At 45.4% G+C, this 19,871-nt stretch overlaps 2 protein-coding genes across 3 annotated transcripts in view; both read right to left on the reverse strand.

Moving 5' to 3' along the window:
• SLC7A5 (solute carrier family 7 member 5) overlaps positions 1–2,796 on the reverse strand; it is a 33,178-nt gene extending 30,382 nt beyond the window's left edge. Inside the window, exon 1 of the mRNA XM_015874195.3 lies at positions 2,141–2,796. Within this exon, the coding sequence (XP_015729681.1) occupies positions 2,141–2,735 (595 nt within the window). The 5' untranslated portion in view covers positions 2,736–2,796. The remainder of the gene's footprint in view (positions 1–2,140) is intronic.
• A 2,117-nt stretch (positions 2,797–4,913) lies between these two features.
• CA5A (carbonic anhydrase 5A) lies at positions 4,914–18,365 on the reverse strand. 2 transcript variants are annotated; one of them, XM_015874218.3, is made up of 7 exons: positions 18,045–18,365; positions 12,182–12,379; positions 10,703–10,821; positions 9,775–9,870; positions 9,570–9,632; positions 9,184–9,339; positions 4,914–7,876 (listed from the first exon to the last, which is right to left on the reverse strand). In XM_015874218.3, exons 1-7 carry the CDS (start codon positions 18,175–18,177, stop codon positions 7,697–7,699), a joined length of 945 nt encoding a protein of 314 aa, XP_015729704.1. In that variant the 5' UTR covers positions 18,178–18,365; the 3' UTR covers positions 4,914–7,696. The 2 variants fall into 2 exon arrangements, with proteins under 2 accessions (XP_015729704.1, XP_015729705.1); XM_015874219.3 differs by lacking the exon at positions 18,045–18,365 and adding an exon at positions 12,901–13,063.
• Positions 18,366–19,871: the final 1,506 nt, after the last annotated feature.

Here is a 19,871-nt window from a genome sequence, read left to right on the forward strand (position 1 = left end):
TATTTGGAACAACCCTGAAACAAAGTGTCTCATAAGTGCATCGAATCTTTGTGTAACTCCCTCAGCCCTTGGACCAGCTTTACTCCATTTATTGTTCCCATCTCACGATGTGGTTTTGGCACCAGGCAGTAGGAAAGCTAACTCCAGGAAACAATGTTACAGAGACCTGACTCGCTGAATTAACCTTGCAAAGCAATGGAGACAAAGATTTAACCCAAAGCATAAACAGAAGGCTAAGCAGGGGCGGAAGGGAGGAAGGCTTAAAGAAGAAATACATGGAAATGATGCAGATTTATAGGACTAGCAACTTTTTCCTTGGTCTTTCAATGCAAAAGTTCAAGAACAAACTGCTGCAGGAAAACTAATTGCCAACATGAGGATATTACAGACACTGATAGTACTTATCAGAGAAGCAAAAGCAGGAATTAGACCTGGCGTCAAGATTCATGATGCAATCCATCCCGTGGGTGAAGACATCTTGCCATGGGCAAGTCTCCATTTACCCCCCGTATCTATTTTCTGATCAGCAAAATGGGAACAGAAACACCTGAGCCCAAGTCTTCCAGCAAAGCTCCTGCGGATGAAAAGTCAGGTATTAATTAGTAAAGACACAAAGATTTCATCAACTCGGTGAGTCCTTGCACTGCACAACTTTAGCATAGAACAGTAAGGAAGTCTATGCCATCAGCTCCCTCACACTGTTACCTTCCCAGCACATAAATAAGGTGAACACCAAGTGCACTCACACCCTTTTCTGTGTCATTGGAGAAAGTGTCGCATAGGATCAAGGAAGATGGAAAAGCAGGTTTTACCCCATAGCGCAAAAAACCAACCAGAAGAACTATTTCCTAAGCCTTTATTAGATGGGCAGCTATCTTTTTGTTGATAGACACAGCCCAGTTTGTTAATGGCTTGGAGGGAAAGCCCAAACATCTGCCCAGTTTCCTTGGCATGATGAAAGGTTTCTTCAGGAAGTAAGTTTCAGTCTGGCCCCTCAAAATGCACCGTTTGCTGCCCTGCCTGTTTACCTTATCTGCTAGCAAGGAATAGCAAGAATGCATCCAAGACTTGGTCGGTTTGTGTATGATGACATTTACAGATAATATATCATCCCACAATGATTGCAGCTTGTGAATGCCTGCAATATTCATAGGGTGAAGGAATCTAACACACACACACACCCCTTGGATGGCACAGGCAGAGCCCTTCCCACAGCCTCAGTGCTACAAAGCATGCGACTCTGGGCACCAAATAAATACTATATAAAGCCCTCATTGAAAGGATGTCTCTTATGGGAATGCACAACTTTACAGTGGCACAGGGACTATGAGCAGGATGCTAATGGACTTGGAAATAAGGTAAGAGAGGCAGAAAATGCTGCTGTATTTATGGAGTGGGGAATCTGGATGGAGGGAAGAAATATGAGGCCTCACTGACAACAGCGGAGCTCAAAAAGCAGAGGGAAAATGAGGACTACGGCAGCATCTGCCATAGCAGAGACATTGGTAGCCCAAATGTATGATGCTGAACTCCTCAAAGAGAAATAACATCTGTTAACCAAAATGTAGCAAAAAAAAACCCCACCCCAATAACCTTAAAATCTATAAATCCAAAGCCTGGTTCTCCAGCACGGAAGCAGAGCAATAACTTAAAAGCAGTGCTGAAAACAGCTGGGCAGTGCAGCACCGCATTCAGCACCAGCTGCTGGTGATAGAGAGCTGCCCGCAACGGACATCAGCTGTAACAGACAGACAGAGGGATGCCCAGCAGTGCCCCATGAATCGCAGTCCCCAGCCTTGTGCTGCAGTGGGGCCATAGAAATCCCATTGCAGTGCACAGACAGAGCACACGTTGCATTTACAGCACGTTGTGGCTCTGACAACCATAAGGGTTCTCCAGCCTGGAATGCCAGATAGGGACTTATTTTTTTGGCTTGGATTATTGAGGCTGGGGGTCTTCTACTCATCTTGTTTAAAACAAATTAAAAAAAAATCAATTAAAATTCAGCTTGTATCGCATGGTAAAGGAGAAAAGGGAGCAGCCCCCGGCACGGGAAGGAAGATGGTAGCCGGGAACCACGTGGGGGCAGCGGGAGCCTGGAGGAACGGGGGAGAACGAGGGGGGTTCTACGGTTACTTACGGACACAGAGACAGGCCACCAGCTTGGCAGCATCGTCAGGCACCGGGCAGGTGGGGAAGATGGGCTTCAGCAGGTAGGTGGCGAAAACCAGAGCTACGATGTACTGCGAGGAGGGTCGGATGATGAGCAGCTCTATCCAGAGCTTAAGGAAGGCAGGCAGGGAGCCGTACACCTCCAGCATGTAGGCATAGTCCCCGCCGGATTTAGTGATGGTGGTGCCCAGCTCGGCGTAGCACAGGGCACCCACGATGGAGAAGGCCCCGCAGACGGCCCACACCACCAGCGACAGCCCCGGAGAACCGGCTTCCCGCAACACCCCGGTGGGGGTGACGAAGATGCCGGAGCCGATGATGGTCCCCACGATGATGGCCACGCCGTTGATCAGCGTGATGGAGCGCTGCAAAGCCACCCCTTCACCTTCAGCTGGAGAGGCGGTGGGAGAAGGCGTGCGGGCGCAGCCGTTCTCCTGCGCCCCTCCAGCCGCCTCCAGCATCTTCTCCATCGCCTGCTTCTCCTCCTCCTGCGCCATGGAGGAGGCCGAGCCGGCCGGGCTCCTCTTCTTCACCGTGTTGCTGCCCCCACCGCTGCCCGACATCGTGGCGGGGCTCGGAGCGGGGCGGGCGCAGCCGGGCGCTCGGCTGCCACCATGCAGCCTCCCCTTTTGTTCCGTTGGGGGTGGGAGGCGTGTGGGGAGCGCCTCCCGGTGAGGCGGGGAGATGCCCTCAGAGGGGCCGGGCTCCTCGTTGGGGGAGGAAAAAGGAGAGAGGGTTGCAGCCCCGCAAGGTGCTGCACTGGGAAAGCGCCGAGCTCCGCACCTTAAGGTGGGAGATGGGGAAAGCGAGCGAGCAAAGCGGTGCCCCCTTATTCAGCCTCCGGCTCTGTTGGCTCCTCGAAGCAGGGAGTTGTGTTACCCGGCTCAGGCTGGGCTCTTACGCAGCAGAACATGGCGGAGGAGCTGGGGGGGGGGGGGACCGTGAATCACCGCATCACCCAAATCCCGCAGCCTCCATCTGATCTCAGGGTGCTCGTTGCGTCTTTCTACATGCCGTGCTTGATTCAAATACAGGCCTCTCTCCAGCTGCGTTTCTGTAGAGTCGCTGCTGAAATCCGCCCTCACTTCTTGCATTGAAAAGAGACATTCACAGCAATTCCTGCCAACCTGGCAAGCACGCAGGCAGAACAAGCAGTTTCCATCACACGGCTTCAGCAAAGGTGCAGGATCTGCATCCAAGGAGACTTGGCAGCTTCATAGAGAAGCCAGTCCTAAAACAAGTTCTTGTCTTTGCAGGATAGGAGATGAGTTTAACACCCAGAAACCCACACTTGGCAATGAGCATCCCTGCTGTGAGTGGGAAGTGGTACCTCAGTGGAGCTGTGTCCCAGCTGCAGGGTAGCAGGAATCACACATGAAGTCACATCCAGGCTCCAAAACCAAGGCTCAATGCCCTCTTGCTCCCCACATCGCGGGTCCAACCAGCTCCAGGCGCTGCGGTGGGTCAGGGGGTTCCTGGAAGACACCTTTGAGATAAGTCAGGTCTGCGTTTTGGGGACGAGCCGTAACATTGGAGTCACGCTTCCAAGTCTCTCTCTCCGGACAGTGACAACAGGACTCTCTTGAGACGGCAGAGGAATGCGGGACTCCATCCAGCAGCTTTAAGAGAGCTTGTCAGAACGTGACATCTAGCGGGGCTGTGGGTTATAGCAACTCTCAGACCTCAGACTGCCTTGCTCAGTTTCTATCAGCACCCGTATTGAGAGCGAAAGCATCACTTCCCACTAGTTCTCAAAGGAGCGGGACCCACCTTCCCTTCCTTGCACCCAGATCTTCCAAATAGCAACTTATAAACCACTAAGAGTCGCAGACCTCAAGCTCCCTTCTGTCCCCATTGCCATTTGGAAAGCCTGGGCTCAAGAAGCAGCAGCAGCATCGCCCCACCTGAAGTCACCCACACAGATGGCTGCATTGCAAACTAACCCGAGTTAATTCTGCTGCTGTTCCTCCTTTTGTGCTGGGTAAATACCTGCAGTGTTCAGGTGTGTTCATTGGGTGTCTTCTATCCTCCAAGCCCTTCATAGGTGGTTATGTGTGATTACCAGCTCTGACCATGAGCTCTTCAGGCCCCCAAGTTGTTCTGTAGAACCTCTGAAGACAATTTGATTACACAGCCATTTGTCCATGTCAATATTCAGGCACTTTGATCACTATGATACCCAGGCCCCAAGCCTGGCTACTGCGGGTCAGCTGGATGAACTTGTGTTTACTTATTAGCCAATTGTTATTGGTAAAAGCAATTGATTTCAATTCAAGCTTATTCAATAAGGTTTGTACTGCGTTAAGGGTAGGAGCACTGCAAAATCACTGTATATGAATCTCCTTGAGCTGCACCACACATCACATCATTCGGTTTCATCAATACTAATTACCCAACAGAGAAAGGAACTCAGCTGGCAGCTTTTAGGTTGAGTTTAAAGCTAAACATGAAACAAAGCAGGTTGGAACTCCAAACCTTGGATCCCCTTGTAGGCAGAATATTGCATCCATCCCAATAGAGCAAATAACTGGGCATCCATCAGTACAGCAGCAACACAGAGGTCATTGTCCTTTCATTCCAATTACAATACAGTCCAGATTGGAGCATCAGAGTCTGCCTGACATCTGATCATATCCCACTCGTAATGAACTGGGTCGTTCTGAAGGATGAATTATTTGCTTGATAGAGAATCTCCTCTCTAGCTTGGAGAGCTTAACTGCGCAATGAAACACAGACACGGGTTGCTGTGCTTTTTTATTGCATGGTTGCACACTAAAAATACAGCAGCTAGAAGTTTCTTTACATCAAAACCACAAAGAAAGGTCTGCATGCTAGGAGTACAAAAGGCACTTCTTGCTACACACGTTGTCTACAAAGGCAATCATTTCAGTAAGATTAGGCACAACACGTATTGCAATACGCACTTGAGAACTTCTACTCTCACTTCATGAAGCTGTCCTCAAAATGAGTTTCACTACAGCACTCCACCCATAGCACCAACTGCCACTGGAATGTCCCTCAGAGCAGTATTAATTAACAGAAGCAATTAAGCACAAGGACAAACATTGTCTGTTCTGACCCTTCTCTATTGTACCGCCTAAAAATCCCTATGCAGACACCTTCCACATACAGTCTGAGTCAGCTGTGCAAAGTCATTACATTCACTAAATTAACCAAGAACCCAACAAAATACAACAAAAAATCCCTAAAAATAAGACCCACTCACATTTCCAGCCCATTAATTCCAACCAGAGCCTGCCCTGCAATTGGGATACTGTCCATTGGAACCAGAGATGCTGAGACATGGACATGGAGCAGGTATCTTGAAAGCAGCACAACTGGAACAGCAAATCCCTGTAAAGCTTATTTGTTTTAAGCACACTCCAGTTCATTTATTCCTTTTCTGACCCTGTTTACACACAGATGTGTATATATATGTATACATACATGAAACTCAGCGCTGAAATAGGTTTGATGTCAGGATATGTAGATATGACTGGATGTAGAAGGTAAAACATCAACACCACAGCAATCCCCTAAGAACAAGACATGCACGTTGCATTTGCCAGGGAAACAACATTGGTTGGTGAACTGAGCTTAGAGCAGAGGTAACTTACCCTAAGGTTCTGTGTACCGAGACAACTAAAATACTCTGAGCAGTTGCATGAAGCTTTTCTAAAGGCCCATTCACTTACTATAGCAAGAGTTTGCTTGTTTTACCACAAGGTGTTTCCTAACTAGAGCTCATACAGCAATTCAGAGATACTACCTGTAAGCAGGTTAATTTCCCATTGCTCTTTACAGCTGGTAATTCAAACAGACCCAAATTAAGCCAAGCTGTTCCCTCTAATCCTAACAGTTTTCCTCCATCAGTAAATCAAACAGTTGGCTTCTCCCTGATCTCACAGAGCCTATTTCAGCTCTCCTTGCCATACCCACCTCCTTATTTATAAGGCGGCAATTTTAAATGCTTTGCTTGGGTTATATTACAAAGATGTACATACATCACACAGGGAGCAGAAGCCAATGGAGATTTTCTTAGGTTTACCGTGTAGTCTGAGGTAGAGCCATTAAGGAACCTAAGGCACAAATTTAATTGGTTAAGCAAAAATATTCGGATTGATTTAAAATCGTTAGGGTGACGCTATAAAGTGTTACAGTGCTTTTAAAGTGAACACTTGGAATGGGAAAGTATTGATTGAAAAGATGTGAATTTGTCATAGACAAGTTGGTCCTCCTGGTATCATTAGTACTGAAGGACACCAGCAACAATAGACAGAGGATCCAGAAATGTGGGCTCCAAAAATATACATGAAATACAATCAATCAGGATCAGGCAGCCTGGTCTGGTATCAGATAGGGACGTTGGCAGCCCTGTGTGCAGCAGGGAGGCTGGAGCTTCATGATCCTTAAGGCCCCTTCCAACCCACGCCATTCTATGAAGGTTGTTTCATGAGTGTACAACCAGAACTGCTCCTCCTCAGAAGATGAGCTCTCATGTTCTGTATGGGAGCTAACACATACACACACTTATATACAGCAAAGCATAAAAAGTCATTCAGAAAGGTGCACTATAGAAAGCTATGGTTAGTAGCATGCTACAGAGGTAGGCACTGTTTGTGGCAACTGGACCATAACTTTAGTATAAAGCTCCACAGCTCGTAACTTAAACAGTTTAGCTTGGTCCACAACCAACCATCACTGGTCTTTGTTACCATAAGGTGCTATATAGAATATCATGGTCCCCAGTAACCACGAGGGTGGGTAACTCTCAATAATAGAAGTTCAGCTTAAGATAAAACAATGGGAAAATGGTGCTGATGCTCTGGAAAAATAGATCTTACAAGTACCTGATGGCTGTGTTTTGTCCACACTCATCTACCATTCCATTACGTTCCAAAAGCAAAACTGACCACAGATTCCATTCTAAATTGCCAGTAAGGTTTTGGAAAGCCTTCTGGTTTGCAGCATAGATGAGGCAGACATACTGTATGATCCACTATAAACATGGGTCACACAGGCAAGGCATTTCTTCTTGTCATCCTAGGCACTATTTGTTGCTTTGAAAGCAAGGACAAAGTTGAAACATCTCTACAGATGTGATTGCAGAAGGCAGTTCTGGCCCCAAACCTCCAAAGCAATTCCACAAAGGACCTTCATAGACTTCACTTCCTCACACCTCCTGCTTGTTAACATCTTGTGACTGTTAATTCCAGCAAATCACTGGAGGAGTTTTGAAGATATACAGATAGAAAGAGGAAAGATCTCCTGCCCTGCTTTCCCTTTCAGAACAACTCCTTACTGATCCCTGCTTTTAACTGAGCAATTTGTTAAGAGTTTGTATTAAAAAACCCCAAAGGTTAGAATACACACAGCCTCTCTACCAAAGCTCAATTGACTCTTAGAACTGAAACCAGCCGTCTATAAAACTGCATGGTATAAACATCCTGCAAAAAAAGGAGAAATCATTACAGAGTAAAGGAAACCCCATTACTACAATCTGGACTGACGTTCCATGGGCCATCTATGGCCTGATCTGCTGAGCATGGTCTGAGTATTGTGCTTCAATATCCAAGAGATGCCTGCTCTGGAAAGAAGAGCGGACGGTTCTGTTCATTAAGGGCTGGAGAGGGCGAAAGTTGTCCACCATCCTCTTTTCTTCTTCACCATCTGAAGTAAAAAGCAGCATCCGAAACGCCTCCAGCTGAGAATGAGAAACGGCCAGTTTAGCTCCTGCAGTTCCAAACCCTTTTCTGGAGTTCTGTTTGCTTATACAGACATTCATATCCTAACACTCAAGGAAAAAGAAAAGCAACCCCAACCTGCAACCATCTACATGGCTTTTATCCTCAATGGTTAATAAATGGGGGCTGAAGTGTGCAGAGGATCAGATTTCTAGTCCTCACAAAGAGCATACTTAGCATTTACTTAACATTTACTTAGCATGCAACAGTGCTAAGTAAATAAGGCTTCCAATGCCATGAAAGAATGAAGAACCACCAAGAAAATATAACCATACAAGCTTGAACTGCAAAAAAAGTAAGCATTCCTTTTTCCTTGCTTTCTTACAGTCTGCAGTTCTTCCCATTCTGTTCCTTTAAGTGGGCTACAATATTAAGGTTGTGTACATGCTTATTCTTTGCCATTCATATTTGCTTCAGGTTTGACTTTCCAGATGGCCTCGCTGCATGCAGGAGTCCTATTAAGAGCCAGCATATTGTCCAATTCTGATCTCAGCTCTCCTGACCATTTCTCACTCATCCCTGTATCTATTTCATGCCAAGGAGTAACGTCACACTGTACAACAAAGTACTACAAATATAAGCAGTAAAGAGCATGAAATAACTCCAGGCTGAGGTCAGCAGACTGTCAACCACCTGAACTAACCTGAAACCTTTGTCCTAAAAGCAAATTAAAAACAAAAGGCTCAAGGACAACACAGCCAAGTAGTGGGCAGAAGTGTCTACAAAGGCAAAGGAGAAAACCCAATGGGGACTCTATCTTCAGCCATCAGAACAGTATGTGAAGGACTCAGAGCTACCATCCCTCCCTCCCCCAGAGCCTGCCCAGGGGAAGGAACAGGCCTTGCAGGTTCTGCAAGACTTATGTGCAAGTGAATGCACTGTCAGGTATATGCACAAAGGGTCAATTGTTCAGAACGTCACAAAAATTGTCCCTTCTTCTCCCTCCCTCCCATGGAAAGGAGAGCAGTGTGGTAAAGAGAGAAAAATTATACAGTGTCCTGCTAAATAACCTCGTAAGTTTCCAGGGCATGGTTTCCAACACAAGGTATTGTTAACAGAGATCAAGACAAAGCTCTATACAGGGAGCTGGAAAAACACCTCTAACTGCTTACTGCTAAGATCTTCAGCCTTCCAGCACTATCTGTGGTTAAGATCAGGATACCCCAAAACAAATACTGGGTGCGAAGCAGCTGCTTCTGTGCTTCTTTCCCTCCACAGCAGCAGGCAGGCAAACAAGTGTGCTATTAAATATCAGCAAGAGACTTACCTGATTCTCATCGACCTCTATTGGCTGCTTCTTAATAATCCACGTGACTGATTCAGTAAGTGGGGGGGTGGTCAAAGAGCCTGCATACGTCCAGTAATCAGGGCACTGAGGTATCAGGCAGGAGGGGTCAAAGACATCAAACTCAATAACAGTGTCCTAAAACCCAGATAGAACTTATTTTACAACTTGTAATTTAAATGAAGAGATCTTAGCAATGAGATTAAATACTGCATACATCTGCAGACATCAAACCGTGCTTTATTAGTAAGAACCTACATAAAGTAGTAATCTAAGACCTCAAACTTGTCCAGGATCTTTAAGGTGGGTTTGAGGCAGGAGCAGCTATTGAGCAGACAAAAAGAGCATGCAAAGGAACAAACACTTACCTTGTGTTTTATTGCTGGCAAAGCATCTACCAATGTCTGCAGACCTTCGTGATGTGCTCCTAGCTATAAAAGATGAGCAAGAGAGAATATTAAGCCAACATCCCACCTATCCACCTTATCAGCTTATACCATCTAGAGGTATTTCGCACTAAAAATGCTTTACCAAAATAAAACTAAACCGTTAGAGGTTGTTATACTAAAGTACCTTTAAAAACACTCCAATCACAGCCAAGCCATCACCTTCCATCACAGCTTCTTCAAAAGTTGGGTACGCCACAGCATTCCAATGTACTAAATGCAGCTAAAACATGAATCAGTGAGACATCAACACACACAGCAATGACAGCAAGAACTCTGGCTTCTCAGCTTCATTGCATTCACTTCTCTGCTATTTGCCATGCTGCAGTGAGCTACCATGGAAATCACAGGCCACAAAACCAAAGCACTGTTGGAAGATGCTATTCTGATAAAGAACTGATGCTATTCTGATGAGGAACTAAAGAGAACTAAATAGTCTTCCATTTTCTCTTTCTACATTGCTTTAAAAGGACTAAGATTGGGAGGTTTGGAGGCTCACTGTGCAGCAGTTGGGATGTACTACAACCCAAGGAAAGAGATCCCACAGCCCACATGAACTAACTCCATTTACTGCAGCTCAGGAGCACAGCACTTTTTAAAGGCAAACAAAGAAGTGAGTTTGTGCATTTTACCTCAGCAGATGCATCAGCTGGAAGCTGTGAGTTCCTTACACCAGGACAAACATCTGCCCTGGCTGCTCCAGAGTCTGTTTATGATCCCTTCTCCCCTTTAAAAGGAGGCCAGACAAGGGATTTGTGCCACTTTCTCCTGACAGAGCTGGAATAACAATGATTCTTTGCTGCCTGCCATTGGGTTGCCCAGCAGCCTCCACTTTGGGCATTCAGAGGGAAGAAAACATCGCTGAAACTTTCAGGCAGGAGCCAGTGCTTACTTCAATCCTGCATCCTCCTTCAGAAAATACAGCCAATATGAACTCACTCATAAATAAACTGCCTTTTCCTTTTCTTTTTAAACAAACACAGCACTTTCTAGCAAGCGTGACAGTTCACACAGACAGCCTCTGTTATCTGCACCGTTCAGCTTCTTCTTCATACCTCTGCTGGGTAGAATTTACAGTCTACTGTGTGTTCTGATCCCCACTCGTTGATGGCTCCCCAATGGAAGTGGAACTGCTTCAACCTGTATTGGTTTTCCAAGGGACCTCCAACGATGACTAAAAAGAAACAAGACACCCACCTTAACAAGTGTACGGTGATAATAATGAAAAGATGGTAGTTGTAAATACCCAAAAGATTATTTACAGGAAAAGCTCACCCATATGGAAGCCTGCAAAGCTTCCCTGCTTGTTATTACATCAGGGCAGCTGGAAGTTATAGCTCATAATTACTGCCAGGGGGGCCAATAACAAATGCCTCTTCTTCATTTTCTACTTAACTGCACACCATGCTTCAATTTTACAGCAAACCACCACATAAACTGTATAATCCAGCACTACTTTTGGAAAGAAGTGAATCAGTTCAGTGCTGAGGAGCAAAGAAATGAGAGGGATTGAAAGCTTTGTACCAGAATCTCAGCAGTTATTCAGTTCTAACTAAATGCTCTTTCATTACAAGCAGAGATGAGATAAAACAAGCAGTGCATGTTGACATTACATTTCATCCACAGCTGCTGAGCTATTAGGATAAATGCAAAACTGTCCATCATTAAGAAAGCCATGATGAAGTACAATAAGTTTCAGGGATGGGATGAAGACAAGGTCTGCAATGCCAACTCAGTACTACTGTTCTCATTCCTGACTATGCAAAGACTCAAACCTAAGACTGATTATATTCATGTGAACCATTGCCCTCAGCAGAATGTTTGCTCCCAAGTTAGGAATAGGCACACGTGTAAACCAGCAGACAGGAGAAGGAGGTAAGAAAGAAACAGGGCCTCACAACCCCTTCTTTATAAGCAGCTTCCTGTTCCATTTCCTCTCCTTGATAATCACAAAGTAAACCATAAGTTACAAGGAACTAACAGCAAGGGGAAAGAATAATATCAACCATCTCATTTCTATGCAGTGGATGGCATTTATGCACACAGACAGGACCAGGCTCTGTGGCCTTACATCCTCTTCTTCACCCTCCTGCTCTGCTCCAAAGCAAATCCAGCAGCTGCAGATTTGTCCACAGTCCCTCTGTGTCCCCCTCCAAAAGCAGCTGAATAACTGACTTGAACCATATGTCTCCCAACATCCCTGACCGACCACCAGCAGCTCACCTGCCCTTCTGAAATATCCTTTTTAAATAACAGTATTTAGATAACAATAACCAGCCTTTCTGGTCACTCAGCCTCATTACACAGACCTGAGCTCCCCAGAGTCAGCCCTGCCTTCCCACCAGGTGCTCCATCTCCACTTCCAGCTATCACTTAACATTCCCACTACAGTATATATGCTTTCCAACTGAAAGCAGTTTTGCCACCGATCACTTCAAACGCATTAAATATATCTGTTTGCATTGCAAAAGAGAAACAGTTGATTATAAAAGTTTTAATAGCTTTGCTTTTTTTACTTTCTCAGCTTTCCTTACTCGATCTATCAGCAGAATCATCAAACTCCACCAGGAAGGAATATCCGTTGTTCCAGATATGAAGGCACGTTGTTGGGTCGTAGCTGATCTTCAGAGGCTTTAGGACGGGGTCATAGACGCTGTCTCTCCACTGGATGTTGATAGGAGACTGCCGACTGCCCCCGGGAATTGTAAGCGGGCTCTGCCAAAGCGGATGCACTGGGAGGCAATGGAGAGAGTTTGGCTCTGACCCACAATTACAGAACTAATTACAGACTAAAGACTTCAGAACTTTCCGGCAACAAAAGGTGTATTAAAATATTGGCTACGAAGGATAACTGAAGTCAGTGGGTGCGTAGGGAAGTAAGAGAGTTCATCACAATAATAAACAAAAAACAAGAGTGCACCCAAAAAATTCCACTTGTATGACTCAGACTCGCATAGGGAAACTCAGCAGACTGACTCACAGCTATGGGAAAGCTCCTATGCACTTAGAAAACGCCCATCAAAGAAATCGCCCATCTTTCTTTTTGGAAGATTGTTTTCTAAATGCAATTTAAGGTAGCTCCGGTTTGTAGCTTTGTCAGCGCCTCCCTGCAGCTCTACATCACCCAACACACGGCTCTACTCAATGCCAGCTTCCTCCCCGCAGACAGATGCACGCTGTGCATGTACCACCCCTCCCCGCAACGTTCCGAGACCCCCAAACCCAACTCCCCCCTCCCCGCAGCCGCACTCACGTGCGTTCCGCAGGCGGTACGAGCAGCAGGCGCCCAGGCTGCACCTCCTCGTTCCCTTCCACGAAGCAGCGGCCGCAACCCGGCGCAGCAACAACGGGAGCATCGCGCACAGCAACGCCGGTCACCGCACCGCCCCACCCGCAGCCATGGCGCCGCGAGGGGCGGGTGCTCTAAGGGCGGTGCTGTGCTCCCAACCGCCCCCCCATCCCGTTGCTGCTTTAAGGGACATCGCCATGCAAGTGTTTCTTGCCCTTTTCCCACTGTCGGGCTGATATCATACGTGTGATGCTCGGTACCGCCTCGGTTACCCACTGTAAACTCTGATTTACAGTGTTGCACCAGAAGTCTGAGTTACATCCACAATGTATCAACGCTTGAAGGCTCCGGAGTTGAAATCTGCAGAGCCATTTGCTTCCAAGAGCGCACAAGCAGCATGGGAGCATATAGATGTAACATGGTTTATTACACCCGAACCTCCTTTTACTTCCCCTCCGCTCAATACGCCTTCCTTTAAGTACAGTCATTTCTATTTGGTGCTAGGATTCAATTGCAATGAATTTGCATTGCAAATACGATGAAGGCTTGCTTTGAATTCTTGCTTTTTGGAAGGGAGTCAACACTTTGGAAGGGCAGATAACGGCAGGACAAGGGGAAATGGTTTGAAGTTGAAGGAAGGAAGATGTAGGTGGGATGTCAGGGGGAAGTTCTTTACTCTGAGAGTGGTGAGGTGCTGCAACAGCTGCCCAGAGAGGCTGTGGATGCCCCGTCCATCCCTGGAGGTGTTTGAGGCCAGGTTGGATGGGGCCCTGGGCAGCCTGGTCTATTAGATAAGGAGGTTGGCAGCCCTGCATGCCCACTACTCTCTAAGTGAATAATAAGCCTCCCAGCTCCACTCAGTCCTCTTTATACTGACAAGCATGAAGATGACCAAACTTTGTTAAAGCCTTTTAGGGGTTTAATCCTGCAAGGATCTCTAAAAGCCTATTATAGAGCTACTAAACTGAACGGAGTGAGTCAGTTCGTGTGGGCTGAACCACAACCAGAGCAAAATTCTTACAGCGTAGGCTTGTGGAAACAACTGGCTGTTCAGGGTTATGACTTTACCCCACAACACCTTAGTTTCCCTTCTGGGTCATCCACAGAATGTGCACCCAGCTTACATGCACGTGCTGTTTCATACTGGACATGCAGTTCAGTTAGGCTTGAGCCTTTCATTACCAAAAATCTCCCCCTTTTCCTTCTCAAGGTGCAGCTTTTCTTTGCTTTGGAAACTGCAGAAAAACACAAGAACCAGCTGCAAAAGGAAACACAAACCCTAAGCTTTGTGCCCAGCATTCAAGAATGGCCCAAATGATTCCTTTCTGGGTCAGAAACAGAACTGCTCCATGCCCATGTCCCAATTAGAGGCGCTTTTCTCCACACAGGCACAGCTCTCATGCAGCAATTAACAGAGAATGACAGCTATGAGAATTGCAGCAGCTTGGTTCTTATGTTTTTTAACACTGTGACCTTTCTGGACCATGTAGAGGGTCTCAGTTATTCCTCCCTCTGTTGTTCCTGAACTGACTGTACTTTCTGCCTGAGAGGAACCTGGCAATTGGCCTAGGGGGTAAATGAAAGTGATACAGAACTGAAGTGGGAAGTGAATAAAAACCTTACTTAATAGATCAGTTTTCAAGTGGGCCGATCAAGAGATACTGTGAGAATTAAGTTACTGTGCAGCCTGCAGGCTGACTTCATGTATATCTCATTTATGGTCATTGAGGATGGCTCCAGTTTATTGTTTTTCCTTTGTTATGTGCAGATCCGTGGTACTGTCAGAACAGTTATGGGAAACTCTGTAATAGAACAGTGATGACATCTCGCAAGTTACCCACAAAGGAAGAGCCATTAGAAGTAATTTGCATTCTGTTTTCTTTGAAACCTTCCAGACAGACACAGCGGTGCTTCATTTAGCTTTATAGCATTTGGAGGCACTGCTCTTTTGTCCCAATGGGTAGAAAGGCACCATGGCTCGATACTTCGAGTTGTTCACTGTAATTCATTGCAGCTATGGATGCTCCAACAGATCTAATCGGACTAGTTGTTAGAAAGCTCAATTAGTGCTGATCACAGAATCACAGAATGACCTGGGTTGGAAGGGACCTCAAGGATCATGAAGTTCCAACCCCCCTGCCTGGCAGGGCCACCAAACTTCCACATTTACTAGATCAGGCTGCCCAGGGCCCCATCCAACCTGGCCTTGAACACCTCCAGGAATGGACCTCACCAATCTCAGAGTAAAGAACTTCCCCCTGACATCCAACCTAAACCTTCCCTCCTTCAACTCCAAGCCATTTCCCCTTGTCCTACCACTATCTACCCTTCCAAAGAGTTAAAGTATGTGGGGGTGAGGGCAAAATTTGGCATATAAGAGATACAGTGTTAGAAGAAAGAGGGCAAAAATTAGTTTGGATGGTTGTCAAGTAAAAATGAGGGGTATCATAGAATCATAGAATTGCTCAGGTTGGAAAAGAGCTCCAAGATCACTGTGTCCAACTACAAGCAATGAGTCAGTTTCACTGGATTTTAGTTTTTTTGGTGTTAATCTTGAAAAATTAAAATCAAAGGCCTGTTGAATAAAGCCCTTTGTTTCCATGGGGCCTTTTGAACAAGCTTCACCCTGCTCTGAAACAAAACAAGGAGGATGGGGCTGTGGGAGCAGTTAGGAAACCGCACCCATGTGAGAGATATATGCTTTCTTTTTTGTCTGACATTGTGCTTTCCATAGCAACACATTCGGAATTAGAAAAATAAACATCTAAACTTTAAAGGACCGTGGCTCCGCTTCAGCCACTTGGATTGAATGTGAGAGAGGAAATCCAAGATAGGTTGATTTTCTTTGAGGCTTTTTAGTCTGAATCAAGATGTTGGACGATAACGGCGCTGGTTGGCTGCGGTCCATCATGACAAGGTGTTGAAAGTTCTGCTGAATTGATGTCAGAGTTGGACTGTGATGTAGGCCAGTTTATTGATAAACAGCCCAATGCTTTTTATCAAACGGATGCAACTGACAGAGTACTCTTAAGCTCAACAGGAAAGCGGCAGCAGATTGTGAAACGCTGAGCTTTTTTCTCTGCTTCCAGAATGTTTGGCAGAGATAGGAGCCTGGATGAGAAGGCAGTGGCTGAGGCTAAGTCCAGATAAGGAGGTAATTTCAGTTGGCAAGGTAAAGTAAATAGGGGGCTTTATCTTTGCTGTATAAAAAACATTTGCTAAAATTATGCACACGGGTTTAGCGATGCTGTACGGAAAGGACTTAAGCCGTCTCATGGACAGTTTGTGTACAGTTAGTGCAATAATGTGTGCTGTCCTGGAGATGGCACACCTGGATCGCGTGTCACTGCTGTATTTGGACCATTATTTATAATAGAACGAAAGGACTCTGCTTCTATTTGCCTTCTCAAAGGGTAGGAAAGAAAAGAGTCCTTCTGTTTCTTTAACTATTAGGATGAAGCAACTCCTTTGTTGTATTAGAAGGTGCCTGAAATCCCTTACTTGCATGTATACAGAGCTTACTACAGGCAGCCACTACAGTACTTTGTGACACTGGAAATCCTGACATACATCCTATGGTCATCAGAACTGTTTCTACACTGCTGCCTCGGCGAACTGCAATGTAGATGAATTTCTTTTGTGCTTCTGGGAGATCACAATGGGAATTATCAGTCGAATCTGTGTTAGTCTGAGCGTCACTACCCAGCTTGGCAAGAGATTGCTTCTGGGAATGGCAATGGTACAAAGGGAAAGGTAAAAGAGGGACTTCAGGGTAACAGTGAAATGGGAAAGATCAGCTTTACATTAAAGACAGTACTAAGTAGTCTAGTTTGAGCCAAGCTTCAAAATATGGGCCATTGCTTTGATCAAGTCTTTGTCACTGATCTGGCTGCTTGTGCTATCATCTGTACATGGCAGAGTTTAACTGAATGTGCATTTTGCTTTCAATGCATGTTATGTATGTGGTCTAGCCACCAGATGGAGGAACACACAGGCTGGCTTATTCAGAGCTAGTGTCTATTCCCTGGCAGCCAAAACCAACTATTCCAAAGATGGTATTTTTCTGAATGTTTGTATTGGCATTTCCTGCATGGATGTCATGGAATAGAGAAAGATTCCAGTAATAAATAGCATCTGTCTTAAACCGAAGAGGAACGTGAGCAAAACCAAGTAGTATCTGTAGTTAGTTTAAAAGCAAAGAGGACTTGGGATGGAATGGCCTCATATGATCCCTTCCAGGAATGTCCGTTAGCATGAAGTGAGCTTTGGTTTCTCAGTGCAGTTTCCAATGGACAAGTGCCCACAGGAAAAAAAACATGGCATCATTTAGCTCCCTATTGGGCTCCTATGGACCGTGGATAACCCCCAAACAATGAGCACACCTCAGATCTCAGCCTTTCTATGCTTTGCCTTCTGACTCCACCAAACAATTCCAAGTCATTAAAAGAATAGATGAGAATCACATCATGGTTAATAAGCTTAATACATTCACAGAGGAAACTGTTGCTCCAAGCTGACATTACCTTCACTTGAGCAAGCTGGCAATCTCTGGCTTGCCTCAATACAAATCCAACTTAGATAAGTTTATAATCACTTTAAACAACTTAATCTTTGGCATTTTCGGTTATGTGTACATTGCACCCAAGTAAGTCATTTATTATAGATCTCCTATAGGCAGGCTTTGTGGTTAGTACTTCTATTAGGCCTCATTTTCAACATCCAACATTGTAGGGTCTGTTAAATTCGAAGCCATTCTGAATCCATTGTGTAAATCCAGACTGTATTGTAACTAGTTAAAGCCTCACAAGACGAAGCCAATTTTTATAAAGTCTGTTTCTTCATTGTAGTTACAAGCTAAAATCACAAACAACCCAGCAACGCTGCTAGAGCAGAAATAACAGCATTTAAATCCAGCACATGGAAAGCAAACAGGCAGTTTGGCAAGGTATTTCTCTATTAATTTCATTCCTATTCACTTCTTTCCTTAACCTTTCATTGACATTCTAAAAAATTCCCCTTTTTTTTTGCTAGCCAACAAGTGAGAGCATCAGCTCCATCTGCAATCTCTGCAGCACTACATGCAGGTATCAGTGACATGAAATACTTACATGCATCATTCCTGTTTTTGGGAGTGCAGGTAGCCAAGCTGCAGCTCCTTGCTGGTGCTGTAGGTGAACTCCAGACAGTTTTCAACTGCTTGAATAGATGTCCCAGGCTGTTTGTCCTTATGCTATTCATCATTATCTCCTCAGCACTCAAAATCTTTTGTTAATTGAGCAGCCCGAGGAGCTTTCCAGAATCCAGCAGCTTATCAAGGTGAAAAGAGGCAAAGAAATGCTGTGGGCATAACAGCTTCAAGGGATCTCCAGACCTGTTTATTAAAAAAGCTATAGAGAGCACCCTTTCTTGGCTGGAGAGAGCACTGACCAAATAGTTAATTTTCAACTTGTCCCTCTTTTGGCTTTTCTCATTGGCTCTAATTTCACCGTAGGCTGGGCTAGTTGATGATTATTTGTGTGCTTTCCAGGCTTTCTCTTGTGTGGCTCCAAGAACACCGGGGGGGTTACAGCAACCATTCTTTCATATGCGATAAGAGGTTTCTTATCATTTCTTCATGCATGCATGCTTTGAATGCTGATAGCTAACCATTGCTGTTGTTGACCGGTGTGATTGTGAGGAGTGATGAGTGCCCAAGCTGAGGAACTCACTGAAGTTTGTAGATAGATGAGGTTTGCTCAGAGCAGGAGATGGAGCAGAAAAATATAGAGAATATTTCAGCTCTGAGCACATAACACAGTAATGAGGCAACCCCAAGGTAGAGAATTTGTTCTTCTGAACTATAAGGGGCCTCATAAGACAGATCATTTCATGCAGACTAAGAACACACCTATGGAACATCACTCAAATGTCACTTTGGCCAAGCCAAAGCCTTTCTCCAGTGGGGACAACAGGGATCTCTGACTTGTTTCTTAGGGATGAGAGCATGAGAAGAGCTACTCCATTGTTTCTACATGCAATTTCAGTAACTTTTGTTTCCTGATATGAAAGGTCTGTGTTTTATAGCCCCTCTTTTGCTTTCTTTGGGATCTGTCTGTCACTGTATTGCTCTTTCTAGCACAGCTGCAACCCCTTGCAAGCAGCTTCTCAGAGCTGGATTTTCCCACTCAATCCAAGCAACTCCTTCTCCAAAGACTTTCCACAGCATTGCAGGTTATTATTAGCTCTATAGGAATAAGATGGAAAGACATCTGAAGAGGGTGCCTAGGCATGTCAGAGAACAAGAGGCAGCTCTCACCAGGGGCAGAGGAGTGGGGAGCCCAGCACCATTGGGATCCTCACTAGCAGGGTGCCATCCTGCAGACACTGAGCAGAGCTGGCACTGATAAGAAGATCCACTACAAGCAGACAACCAGGTCCAAGGTCCAAGCAGGGAGCCTGGACAGGAATAAAAAGAGCCAGGGCCAAAGCCAAGCAACAACATGGGTCCAAAGTCCTTCTTACTGACAGGGCTAAAGGCAAACCTAAAAATAAGTGTCCTAAAAGCAAAGCTCAAAAAGCTCAAGCTTGAGCTTAAATGGGCTCCTAGGCCATGGGTGGAGGATGGTGGATGCTCCAGGTGAACCTCCTCAAGGTCATGAGGACTTCTTATCATCCTCAGGGTCCAGACAACACTTATGTCTTGTCTCCACTTAACAAACGGTGGTATTTTATGTTAGAAACATATTTAATTGGTGATATTTTCATTAAATACGTGCATGTCTGTCATCTCTTCCTGCAGGTTGCATAAGTGCAAGGCTCGGGGAATCCACCTTAGTACCCTGAAGCAATAAGCTTATCTGTGCCACTTACTCTTCCAAAATCAGTTATTTAGGAGAGTCTTTCTTAACGCTCGTCATTTATTACCTCCACTGCCTGCTTTGAAGTGTCAGCAAGTC

This window comes from Coturnix japonica, chromosome 6 (genome assembly GCF_054131305.1).
Source record: "Coturnix japonica strain WE chromosome 6, WE-NBRP24, whole genome shotgun sequence".
Lineage (NCBI taxonomy): Eukaryota > Metazoa > Chordata > Aves > Galliformes > Phasianidae > Coturnix > Coturnix japonica.

What these genes read in the sequence shown, in the direction of transcription:
- CA5A (XM_015874218.3), bottom strand. Translation starts at nt 18,177, where the DNA reads ATGATGAATAGCATAAGGACAAACAGCCTGGGACATCTATTCAAGCAG. An exon ending in TGCCAGCAATAAAACACAAG is followed by an intron (nt 9,340 to 9,569) that starts GTAAGTGTTTGT and finishes TCTGGGTTTTAG; the next exon opens with GACACTGTTATTGAGTTTGA. An exon ending in TAGAGGTCGATGAGAATCAG is followed by an intron (nt 7,877 to 9,183) that starts GTAAGTCTCTTG and finishes TCTCATTCTCAG; the next exon opens with CTGGAGGCGTTTCGGATGCT.